The sequence below is a fragment of the Corvus moneduloides genome, chromosome 3 (genome assembly GCF_009650955.1).
Source record: "Corvus moneduloides isolate bCorMon1 chromosome 3, bCorMon1.pri, whole genome shotgun sequence".
NCBI lineage: Eukaryota > Metazoa > Chordata > Aves > Passeriformes > Corvidae > Corvus > Corvus moneduloides.
Genome location: NC_045478.1, coordinates 56,795,401 through 56,807,732, shown reverse-complemented (window position 1 = coordinate 56,807,732; position 12,332 = coordinate 56,795,401). Strand labels below are relative to the sequence as shown.

The window sequence follows — 12,332 nt, the reverse complement described above, 5'->3', positions numbered from 1 at the left end:
TTGAGTGTCTTATCTTGACTTGCATTTGACTTGCGGTGCTTTGGAACTGGGCTAGGTAATGAAGTTGAAATTCATGATCCTGAGTAACCCCCCACTTTCACTTTAACAATATATAAAGAAATTGAAACAAGCCTTCAACAATATGAGTCTTGCATAGGGAATGATATTGTAAACAAGTGAAGTAAGTGGAAAAATACCTCTGAGTTATAGCCATCTAAAGAAATTTTGTAGAAATTTTGTGTTGTTTACACCAATAACATTATTTTTGAATTTTTTAAGACGAAAAGAGGTAAAATCAGGATATAATTATATTGAATGTTTCAAGTGTGTATCAAGTAATGTATCTTAAGTGTGACTATAGTGTTACAAAGTAACATTTTTCTCCAGACACACTCCTTAAGGAGTATCCTTAACTGATGGTGCAGGGCCCTAAAACTAAAAACCCTAACAATGTCTGTAGTTTTCTTCATAATTTCTTGGGTTTTTTGCTTTTTTTTTTTTTCCCCTATCCTAGGGCTGCAGACATTTACTGTATGTTAGGTAATCAAGGGCAAAAGAGAACAAAAAGGCTATAATAGTTTGAGGTTTTATTAAACCCAAGCACATGGAGGTTTACCTGGAGTATATTTAACATATTCATAGGCTTTGTCTTTTTTCTTTTGAAAAGAATATGCTTCCTGCAAGAAGAAAAATTTAGGAGCTTTTGACTTTTTTCCATTAGCCTTTATTTTTTCCTTTCTTGCAAATTACAAAAAAGAAATACAAGTAGAGGACTTTCTCAAATTGTCACAGGGGAGACACTCTCCAAAGAACAAAATAGGCATAAATACTATTGGGTGTGAAATAATTCTGTGAATTAATATAGATGGTTTTGAACTTCTCTTCGCAGCCTGCTTCCAGTTGCAAGCCTATTTCTCTGTTTTAGTGCCTGTTCATTGCCTGCAGTCTCTCATAAATGTTGCGTAAAACATAATCAGGGACTATGTTACACAGTCATTATCAAAAGACAAAAAGGTCACGTAGTCTCGAGCTTTAGGATAAGGCACATAAGTGCCTGGACCCTCCATTTCATGTAGTTGACATTGCCATGAAGTGAAGAAAACCCCTTCTTCTAATTTTATGGGGAAGACTTCTTTTCAGCTGATCTTTTTCTGTGAATCTATTTAAGCATCTTCACATTATGCTCTACCAAAAGGGGATGTATATAGTCAGGTTTTTTCTCCCCCACCAGCAAACCACAAAATTGCATCTACTTCTGTACCTTTAAATCTAGTTGCATATGAAATTTGTAATGTTCTGAACTATTTTTTTCCCACCTGAAGCTGAAAGTCCTAGTAACTGAAGGAGCACATTCACGGGCAGAGAAATTACCACAGTATGTCCCTAAAATGGAGATGGTTTGATGGTTAGTTCTTGTTTGGAGGAAAGCGGATTTGCAGGAGCTGAAGACCAGCCTGCTGAAAATTACAAGTTTCACACTTCAAATACAAACCCGTTTTTCAGGAAGCAAGGAAGTGAGAGAAAATAATTTGATTGGGAAACTGCTCTGTCACATTGGTACCTTACAGAAGGCAAATTTTATTTTATTTAAGGATTTTTTTTTTAATCTTAGCATGAGTTCTTACCTTCAGTTGACTGCTGGGTGATAAGAGAGCTTAGTTTTCAGTAGGGGATAAAAACTAAGACTTTTCACAATCAATTAGTTAAAGAATTCATTTATTCTGAAATGATCTGTCCTTGCCACTGAACTAGGACATCAAGTTTAGTGCTTATCAAAATAAATAAAAGACAGTGAAATCTATGAGGTATATACAGCTGTGTTTAATAACATGGCTCAGGGAAAGTCTAGTAGCTCTTATTCCATAGCCGTGTAGATGCCCTTTAGCAAGTTCATGAATTTAATGCCGAATAGGCATCAAAATCTTCCTGAAAGGCTGATCCTAAAGCTGAACTGTTTGCATGAACTGGATCAAAGCTTAGGAGGCAGTGCCATTTAGCTGTTTCATAGTCTGTTGTTTCCATTTTGTGTAGGAGAGAATTGGATTGACCTTTTACATCAGGAATAACATTAGAAGCTATTAACTGGCAAATAGATAGAAGGCACTTCAGAGAAGAAAAGCTAAATGAGAGGATTGAGTTTGATTTGGAGAAATCTAAACTACATTCAAGTAGGAAAAATTAACACTTGAGCTTCTTGGGAGAAAGAGAACATATAACTCTTAAAGATTGTACATTTGCAAGAATGAAGAAGATTCTTCTGGGAATTACTGAAAGAACAATGAAACAAAATCACTGTCAAACTACAAGAAAAAATTTCAAGAAAAATGTTACTGATGAGTTGTGTGCCTTTTGTAATGGCTCTAACTGCCAGAGGAACTAAAGACGACATACTGGAGCATGGTGAAATAATAGGGAGTGAAAGGAATATTTAAGAACGATGGGTATTTGTCCAGGCATAAATGATGACTTTGGATACTTCTTACATTTTTTTGCAGCATCATCCAAAGTTGAAATTCACCCTTTCTGTCTTGTAAGAAGAAACAATGAACTTCTGCTCTTTCATGTTAAGTTTTTCTTTCTCCATTGCCCCAAATATGTTGGTTTGGTTTTGTTTATTTTTTAAAATTTTCTTGAATTTTTCTTTTTTAACCGTTTTGGTATTTAATGGAGTAACTCACTTGCAACTGACTTTCTTCTTGTAAAACCTTAGTGGAAACAGAACACAGAGTAGTGTTTTTTCTTCCTTGTTTTCAAGGGAAATAGGTGTATGTAGCATTTTACATCTGCTTGTGCCTGACCTTGCTAGGCCAGTAACAACGGGGGAAAAAAAATCATAGAGCCTGGCTCTACTGGGATTTAATAACACACTTAGTACTAACACTAACTGCTGCTCTTTACCTTTCTGGCATTTGTGGTGTGTTGACCTTGGCTAGTCCCTCACCCTGCCCTTTTTTGGTCCTTTCCTCAGCAGCACAAGGGGGAAAATAGGGTGGGCAAGCTCATGGGTTGAGAAAACGACAGGGAGATCACTTATTTTGTAAATCATCAGTTACTGTCACAGACAAAAACAGATTCACCTTGGGGGAAAACTAACCCCAGGCACAGGGGGATTGGAACTGGGGGCTGCAGTCAATCCATTGCACTTGGTGTCTGCTGCTCCTTCCTTCTCACCCTATGTCCCTGCTCCAGCCTGTAGCACCACCGTGAATAGTGAGCTGTAACATTTGCTCTAATCTCTCACTGAAAATCTCAAACAATTAGTTAATCTCAGGAATTAATGAGATTGTGAGCAGTTCCATTGTTTATACTTTGCATTTCTGCCAAGTCCAGTAATATCTTAAGATATCATGAAGATTTTACAATAATATAATTATTAATAATTAATATTATGGTATTGCAAGCATATATAAATGAGGCAAAACTACTAACTCTTTCAAACATATTGTATTTCTTTACAAGTAAAGAATGACTTTCTTATGAAAGGTGTAAGAAAGTATTTTGTATGTTTTCCAAAGATATCATTTTGCTGTATAGTTTGCTCTGGCATTGGCTTCTGATTTTCTTGGAGTAGGTAGATGACTGAGAAAGGAGCAGAATTCTGTACAGTTGCGTAATACAGCTGCTTAAGTTTAAAAAAAGGAGGAGAAGGAAAGTAGTTTTTAAGATGCTGAACAGATGCCTTGGCTTTGTGATAAATGGTCTATGAGTGCTGTCTGGAGCATTTCATGAAGTGCTGTAGGACTAACATGTAGATAGATGCATGCAAATTCATTGCTAAGTATTTTTAAATGATGAAAAATGAGACTGAGAAAGTGGAGTACTATAAAATATGTTGATATGCTAAAAAATGTATGTTGAAGCTTCCAAAGGCTATAGCAGATTCCCCTACTTTAGAAACAAGATCTTTAAATACTTCTAGTTTATTTGTTATAATTTGAATTTGATTTTCTTTTCCTTCCAGTGGTTTTAAGAGAAGTTGGGAGAAACATTTTAAAAATCTGCAAAGGTTGATTCTGCAAAGGTTATATTCTGTTTCTTCCTTTCCCCCCCAGACTGACTTCAGAAAATGTTGGTGGGTTTATCTTCTTCTGTATCTTAGCTTTAGAAATATTAGAAGTAAACGGGGATTTTTTAGTGTTTTTTTTTTTTTTTTTGGGGTGGTTTTTTTTTGGTAGGAAAGACTTGAGTTGCTTTTTGTGTATTGCTTTAAAATATTTGCAAAACACAAGTAAGAAAGGCAAAGAGGCAATTTAGATGTCCATGGATAATCAGTGCTAACAGTGTGGGAAGCAGTCTGTCATTTTTCACTGACCCTTTTCAGTTTTCTAACTCTTATGTAGAAGGAAAAAACCCCAAATTACTGATGTACAGCCTCCCCCTGCCACATTCATAGTATTTAGTAACAAAACTTTTGAAAATCTTATTCTCTAGTCTGATGATCAGGTGCTTGTAAGAACATATATATTACTAAAATAGAGATTACAAACTAGCATATTACTAAGTTTATTCTAGAGGCAGGGGGCATAAAAATTACACACCAGTGGATGTGGTTTACAAACACTTTCTCAGGCAATCATCAACTGATTCTAGACCATAATCTTTAAAGATTTAAAGTAACAGCAAATCTAAATAATATAATATGATTCTTTTGTGTCTTTATAAATGGGTATTAATGATGAAGAAATAACCAGGAGTTGCTATTTTACCAAATTCTCTAACAAAAAATAAATAAAATAATGGATTCTGTATATAATTCTTAATATGAACTACTTGCTTATGTTACATTATAGTCATTTTCTTTAAACCCTTTCTTTAAGATGACTACTAAAAATATAGATTTCAATGCACTGTGCTTTAATAAGAGCAGCTTTCCTTCTAAAATATTTCTTTCTCATTTTTTTTCCTAAATTTTTTAGCACAGACTTGCTTTACAGGCTAGTAAAGATGCTAAATTAGCCCCTCACACAGATGATTTAATTCCATGTACATAAATTTTCATCTTTTCCTGAGCAACAGCTTGTGAACAATTTTCAGAATGCCTAATACAACTGTTTAGGACATACTAGAACACAATAGTTCCTTGTTGTCTAAAACTCAAAGGATAACATTTGACGTACAAAATGGTAATAATTTATATGACTATACTTCAGAGAAGATTTTTTACCAGTATTCATGCACATACTCCCAGGACTTCTGCAAGACTACTCATTTGGGCAAATGCTCACATATCCATTACTTTTTTAATTTTAGGTTAAATTTTTTCTCTATTTTTGATGGATTTAACCTGAACTTTCCTCACGAGGAAAGGCTCTTTATTGTGATGCCCTTTAGGACTGAAAATAAAAGGAAAATCCATCAACAGGAAGGTTCTGGAATCATTAAGCAGATATGAAGGTAAATTTTGGTTAAGAAATTTTCCTGTAGCAATGATTTAGATCGTATGTTGAATTGGATTTTCTCACTTGGTTGGAAAGTTTGGCCTGGCATGCCCTATCTAGCAAGTTTTTTTCTCTGAGGTTCATTAACCAGGTAGTGCCTGGTATGGAGCTGTCCCTCTTGAAGAAATGGATCAGCTCTGGGCTAGGTTAGATGGCAGCCTGTCTTTACCATCCATTCTGAAGGACAGCAGGACAGACTGATTCATCATTATTGCCTGTATAACCCGCTGAAACATATGATTTCCTCTTTCTGCCTTTGTAGCTAGACAGGCACAGCCTGTTTTACTTTGTGTATATTTGTAACACACATTTACAAGGTGGACACTCTTCTAGCTATAGAAACTTCTATTATCCCCTTAAATCCGTTGGAAAATGGAGGAGCAAACAAAACTTTTCCAAACAAGTTCAGCTTGGTGTCCTAAGTCAGCTATTTCCACTGCTAATATATCTCAGATTCGAGTCTGCCTCTTTTTTGGGGGGTAGAAAAAGGTGTGATAAAGCTGCATTGAGGAATGTGAACCTTATTTTTCGTTTTATTTTCAGAAAATCTGCAGAGCAAGGTGAGAAAATTTTGGCCTCAGTGACCTCAGAATAATGATTATGCTTTTCTTCTCTTGTTATTTTTTCCCGTGTCCATCTGTGATACTATTTCCAATTATCTGATCCTAAAACGAGAGAAAAGTTTGTAGGTGGAGGCATCTAGATAGGTACTCAGAGGTATGTGATATCTTCTGTAGATACTGCTTCAGTCATGTTTTAAGCCATTTTATAGCTTGCTGGATTTCATTTTGATGTTTCTGGGATAAGAAAACCTATGCATTTCATCATTTTTCACAGTGAATAATCAGTTTCTTAGTATTTATCTTTTTCCTTACTACCGCCTTTATTTTCCCTCTTTCCCCCTCTCCCCTCCCTTAGGATCATATATGATAGTGATTTCCTCAGACCATGACCCCGGAGAAAAGACTCGACTTCAGCTTCCAACAATGAAAGAAAACGATACTCACTGCATCGATTTCAGCTACCTTCTGTACAGCAAGAATGGAGGAAACCCAGGCACTTTGAATATCCTCGTTAGGGTGAACAAAGGACCACTGGCTAATCCCATCTGGAATGTCACTGGCTCCACCGGCAAAGACTGGCTTCGAGCAGAGCTGGCTGTCAGCACTTTCTGGCCGAATGAATATCAGGTAAACTTGCCATAAATTCACGCCACTTTATAATATTTACTGCAAGGTCCTATTCACTTTGTGTTGTTTTAGTCTGTTCTGATGGAGTATTCTCCCAATGTCCTGAAGTGAAGTGTTCCATTCAGTATAAATAATTATGTGGGAATGGATATTTTTTATAGTGGGTGAATGTTCATAGTTATCTATTACTGTATAATAGGAAAAAAAAATAGCTGGAAAAAAGCCTTGTTAAAAGAAATGGTAAGGTTGAAGTCCAGGAGCATCAAAAATTATAAACTCCCAGAAATAAATTGCCTGTGCAACTGTAATTTGTACTTGTCGTCCCTCCTCTTTTGTTTATGCCTGTGTTACCATGTCTAATTACATGACTGTAAACTATGGTTTTTTCCACATGACATTTGCTTCATTTGCTGTGCAGGCAGAATGGTGCTCACCTAATGAGCAGCTGTTCAGGATGTGTTTTTTTCCCTGTTTGTTTGCTATGGGACAAAACCACCCGCAGTGTAGGCCTGTTGTTTGGAGGGAAAATTTGTTTTGTTATTACTGGATGCTGTTATTTGATTTGTTTGATTAACCTAAGAAAGTACCTGCAGCTGTTTTACTCAGTGGGTATTTGATGTGAAGGATAAATCTCATACATGGGCATTTTTGTTCTGGCGTGTAGGTGTGGGAAGAGTTGGATTACATGTGCTCATCTGAGTTGTTACACCATGAGGTGTTACACCACAATGTGCTTACAGGCCCCTATCTAAATATTCTTCATCAGTGCTCTTGCAAAGAGTTTGGATCTCCAGAGTAGTTATTAAATGACAGAAAGTGGCTGCTTTATTAATGGTTTTGTTGAATAGTGGTACTGTAGGATTGCTTCTTAAAAGTGCCTTTATCTAAAGTTTGTTGCAATTGCCCACCATCAAAATAACATCCATGAATAAGCTTCAGTGCAAGCAGCCTTACTTATACAGTGAAAATTATGTAACTTACTATCATTTTATGGGATTTTTTGGGGGTTTTGTTTCCGTGGTTTTAATGATTTTATTTATAAAGAAATTTCGTCTATAAAGAAATTTTATTGATAAAGAAATTTCAGTGGCATTGAAACTGGGTAAAATTTGATTTAAAGGTCTGAAGCCTGGCTCCAGAAAACTTGGCTTTTGAAGAGGTGTTTTATTAACCCTTTTTATGTTGCTAGAAAGTACCATTTGGTGTCCTTAAACAAACCTCGGGAGCCTTTTATAACAGTACAGTAGTGATCAAGTATAGCAGCATTATATGCAGTAAATCAGTTTTCTGCTCACAGATGGCCAGGCTTGACAATGAGATTGGTGGTTGGAGCCTTATCTTAGCAACACGGCCATTTTTCACTTACGTTACAGCCTCCACATTATCTCTCCACAGACTCTGCTTAAATTCATTCTTTCCTTTGCTTGGTCGTCCAACAGAATATTGAAATCATGTGTAACCCAGTTTATTTTTAAATTAAAAATAAGCCTGGAGTAGAACTGGAGGACTGTTAATGCAACCTGCTGTGATTTGTGTCCAACTTGCACAATTGCTTTTATGAACAGGAGGGGAAATCTGCATGCTATCTGTGCACAACTGCTTGTTTGCACGAACAGGGTTGGTATTTTTGTGGTTTTGGTTCTTTCAACTCTCAAGGTTCAGGTTCAACATTGCTCTTGGTAGATTTTTGTTTGTTTGTTTGTTTCTAGTTTGTTCCTTAGTTTTGAGTTGAGTTATGCTTTGGAATGGAAATATTTTTTTCATTTTTCTTGTTAGAGTTCCATGCTGTACAGTTGTACCTTGTGATTTTGGCACTTTTATCTACCTGTTGGTCAGTGAGTTTAGCTAGTACTGAGGAAAATAAGCACTGGTTTCTATAACAAGATGGAAGTGGTTCTTTACTAACCTGGGAATTGGATCCCTGCCTGTACAAGCAAGGTCACTGCTAAAGATCACTGCTGAGCACAATTGTTTGCATGTACTTTGTTACAATCAGGTCAACTTCACTGCCCTTTCCTTCACTTTTAAGTGAAGGACGAGAGTAGAGATTATCAGGGGCTGAATAGCACAGGTTCGCTCTAAGGAAGTCTCATGTGGTGACTTGGAAGTTAGCAGCCTGGCCAAGTTAGTTGTAGTAACAGTGCTGCACCTTGGCTAATTAGCTCCTAAAGAGCATTTCTGTCCTCTGCTGTGCTCTGTTGAAGCTTCATTGCCTCCTGCTCAAACTAGCACAGTGTTTTTACATGTCACTCTAGTATAAAAAAGAAATTAGTCTTATGCATTTTTGGATGGATTTAACACCTCCTTTTACTCACAGGAATATATTTTTTAAAAAAATCAAATTCCTTAACTTTCTTTAACTATATTCTGCTGGGCAATTATTTATATATTTATTTTCTGACAAACACAGTACAGTTTATTATAGTAGCTTTACTGGATAAAACTTTTTACCTAGTTTTGTACCCTGTCTCTGCTGGCAGATAGGAGTGGAAGTTTGTAGAAGAGTTCAGGAACAGGACAAACTCATACCTCCCCCAGAACACACTTCCAGCCTTGAGCATATATGTGTTTCAAGAACTTTGAGTTAAGAACATAAGTGGTGCCTTTCTGTATTCCTGTTAGTACTTTTTTTTTTTTTTTTTGGCAATGATTTAAGCTTCTAGTGTTTACAATATATATGACAAGGAATTCCAATGTTAATTCCATGTTAGGACTATTCCTGGGGGTTTCTCCAAGCCTGGGGCCTGTAATTCTTCACTTGTCGTATTTTGCACTCGCGGAGTTTCAGAAGTCCTGTAATGATCTGTCTTCTGTCTCCTGCTAGCAAGACATCTGCAGCTTCTATTCTGCTTGTTTAACATGAGGATGAACTCTTGAAGAAAAGGGCTTGATTAGAGAATCCCTTGGGATCAAGTTGATTTCATTTTGGTCCTTGCTGGTTCTGGAATCTTTTTTTTGTCACCCTGTTGGATATATGCCACATTTGACCTGACTCAGGTTTGCTTCAAAGGAAAAATATTTTGTGATTTTTATTGTTTAAACTTTGTAACTGACTAGGAGTTTTGTCACTTTGTTTTCTTTGTTGGTTATTACTGTAATTAATTTATTTTGGTTGAGATGTTTATTCCTGTCTGGATGAGTTTTTTTGTCTAATGCTTCTGTTCATTTCCCCAAGTTCTCTCCTCCTTTGCACAGTAGGGATTATCCCACTGCTGAGGGCTGTCTCTTCCTTCCTGCTTCTGCCACAGTCATTTTTCCACTTCCCTTGCTACCTATGTCATTCCTTTTTACTTTGATTTTGTTTGTTTGTGGTTTGTTAGTTTTTTTGTACGCAGTCTCCCAAAAGTCTCTGTTTTGCAAATTTGTTTTGCTTCCACAGGATCACGTCTGTGCTCGGTCACATATGAGGTCCATTTTGCAATGTGAACCATGGGCTTTCCATTTTTGGTTTTACAAACCTGATGTTTATATCAGAAACTGGTAAAGAAACTCTTGACTTGGAACCATAAATTTCAAACTTGTAAAAAACTAATTACTTTGTTTCTTTATGGTTCTTTAAAAATTCACTATACAGTAATGGTGTTCTGCAGTTTAGCAAACATGCTGGCTGGGATACTGACTTCATAGGCGTGATGTTGCACCTGGAAGTATAGCTAGCAAAGTAAAAATACTGAACTGCACTGAGCAAAAGGTCTTTTATCAGCTCAAAAATACTGCCGGAAAACTCTGGAAAGCCAAATAATTCTCTTGCAGGATTGTGAATCCTGATTTGGATAATTAATTTGTTCTTTATTATAGTACTGATGATTTATAGGATTTGCAAAAGTTTAAATTGCTCAAAGATCTTGGAAAATTACTTTCCTTCATCATCTTGAAAGGTCTCAAAACTGTAATAGAAGTATAACGGGGAATGGTAGACTGAAGATTAAGTAATGGTGTGTACTGTTGGGCCATATGCCACATAAGGTAGGAAACAGATTTCTTGTGAAATATGAGAATTTTTGCCTTTTTGGATATCAGATCACTATTCCAAACTCGTAGACATGTGAGACTGTAAACAAGCTGTATGCAGAAAAGTTTGGGAAGACAGGGAGTTAGAAGAGATTTAGTCATTAATTATAGCTAAGGAAGGAAAGCCACAAGTGAAATGGAAAGCACCTGCGTGAACTGCATAGAACTGAGTTATAGGCTAACTTTAGAAGAAACCCACCCTCCCAAACTCCAACTTCCTATTTATAAGGCAAATGTCCTTTTTTTATATATGGACTTTAACCTTGAGATACTCTCTAACATCAAGAAAATACAAAAATCATTAAAAAAAAAATCAGCAACATTCTAAAAGACTGATGTATTCATAGGCCTTTATTTAAAATATTTTGGAACACAGAAAATTACTGATAATAATACCAAAGACAAACTTTATAAATAAACTTGGAGCTAGTGTAACTTTTTGACTAGGTAGGAAAAAATAATGTAATGCAGAAAGCGCTTTATTTGAAAATTTTGAGCAACACTGATAAGCAGCCAACCAGTTACTGTTACAGCTCTCTGTGTAAGTCTTGGATGTTGAGTTGCAAGACAGTGAAAATTGTCTGATGGAAATCTCAGCATGAGGAGGAGTTCAGGGGCAGAGGAGAGCAGTCTGTAACCATGTGTGAGAGGCAGTGCTGAAATACGCTAAGTTATCTGGCTTGGGAAAAGACCCAATTTAGACAAATATGATAGAGTTCTGCAAAACCCTCACTAATATGAAGGAGATTCCACTTGCAGTTCAAGAATTACGGGCCTTTTTGGTCTGGTGGGTAAACCAGACGGAAAAAAGTGAATGGAGGTTGGTCACACTGCAGGCTTTAGACCCATGAATGTGCCTGACAGCAATAGCTGTTGTGGATGCCCAGCCCCTTCCACCCCTCAAGAGTATGTGTGCTTAACTTTTTCTCTGGATTCCTAGATGTAATTTATATTTTTTATTCTGTGGTTGTTTAAATCAGTTTGGTCATATTTTGTGTAAGTTTTTGCCTGGCTGTAGAAATAAAAGCTATCTTTGTCTGCCACTACTATTCCTACACCCATTTCTCTTGGCTCTTTTCCTCTGGGGTAACATAATATTTTAGACTTTTCTAAATTGAAATTTAAAATTAAGCCTTTTAAATTCTTCCAGTTTCTAAGGGTGCTCAGAAATAAAATATGAATTAGAACATTTTTGGAGGGGTGGTTGGTTTCGTTCTAGCAGAGATATAAAAATTGTTTCCTAAAATATGTTAGTAAAATATGGGTTAGCTGTATAATTAAAGAAATCTAAGATAGTAGTTAATAAACTGAGATATTTTTTTTCCCTAAACTTGGAATAGCTCTTGTTTGTAGGTAGTATAAATCACTGAATTGTTCCTTGTATAGGTGCATCATTCTTTATCATTCCTTTTGAGGAATAACTCCCTTGAGAATACTTTGTGGCTTTTAAGAGTTTAAGGTGACTGTCAATAAACTATTTTTTTCTAGTTCATTAATGCACAATGAAATGGCTTATACATTTGTTTGTCTCCTTTGTTTTCCTTCTTTCTTTTATAGTTTTCACCAAATGAAAGCACTTTTAACTGCCTCACTGCTTACCACTATCTCTAATGTTTGAAAATATCTCCAAAGAGGAATGATGTTGCTTTCTCATCAGAAATTTTCTAAACCCCTAAGTGTTCTCCTGACTATT

At 36.2% G+C, this 12,332-nt stretch overlaps 1 protein-coding gene across 18 annotated transcripts in view; it reads left to right on the top strand.

The window, feature by feature from the left end:
• The window catches only part of PTPRK (protein tyrosine phosphatase receptor type K), a 390,147-nt gene that overhangs the window by 123,156 nt on the left and 254,659 nt on the right, over positions 1–12,332 (top strand). For all 18 annotated transcript variants that reach the window (XM_032101656.1, XM_032101653.1, XM_032101659.1 and 15 more), the window contains exon 3: positions 6,357–6,628. In XM_032101656.1, the coding sequence (XP_031957547.1) occupies positions 6,357–6,628 (272 nt within the window). The remainder of the gene's footprint in view (positions 1–6,356; positions 6,629–12,332) is intronic.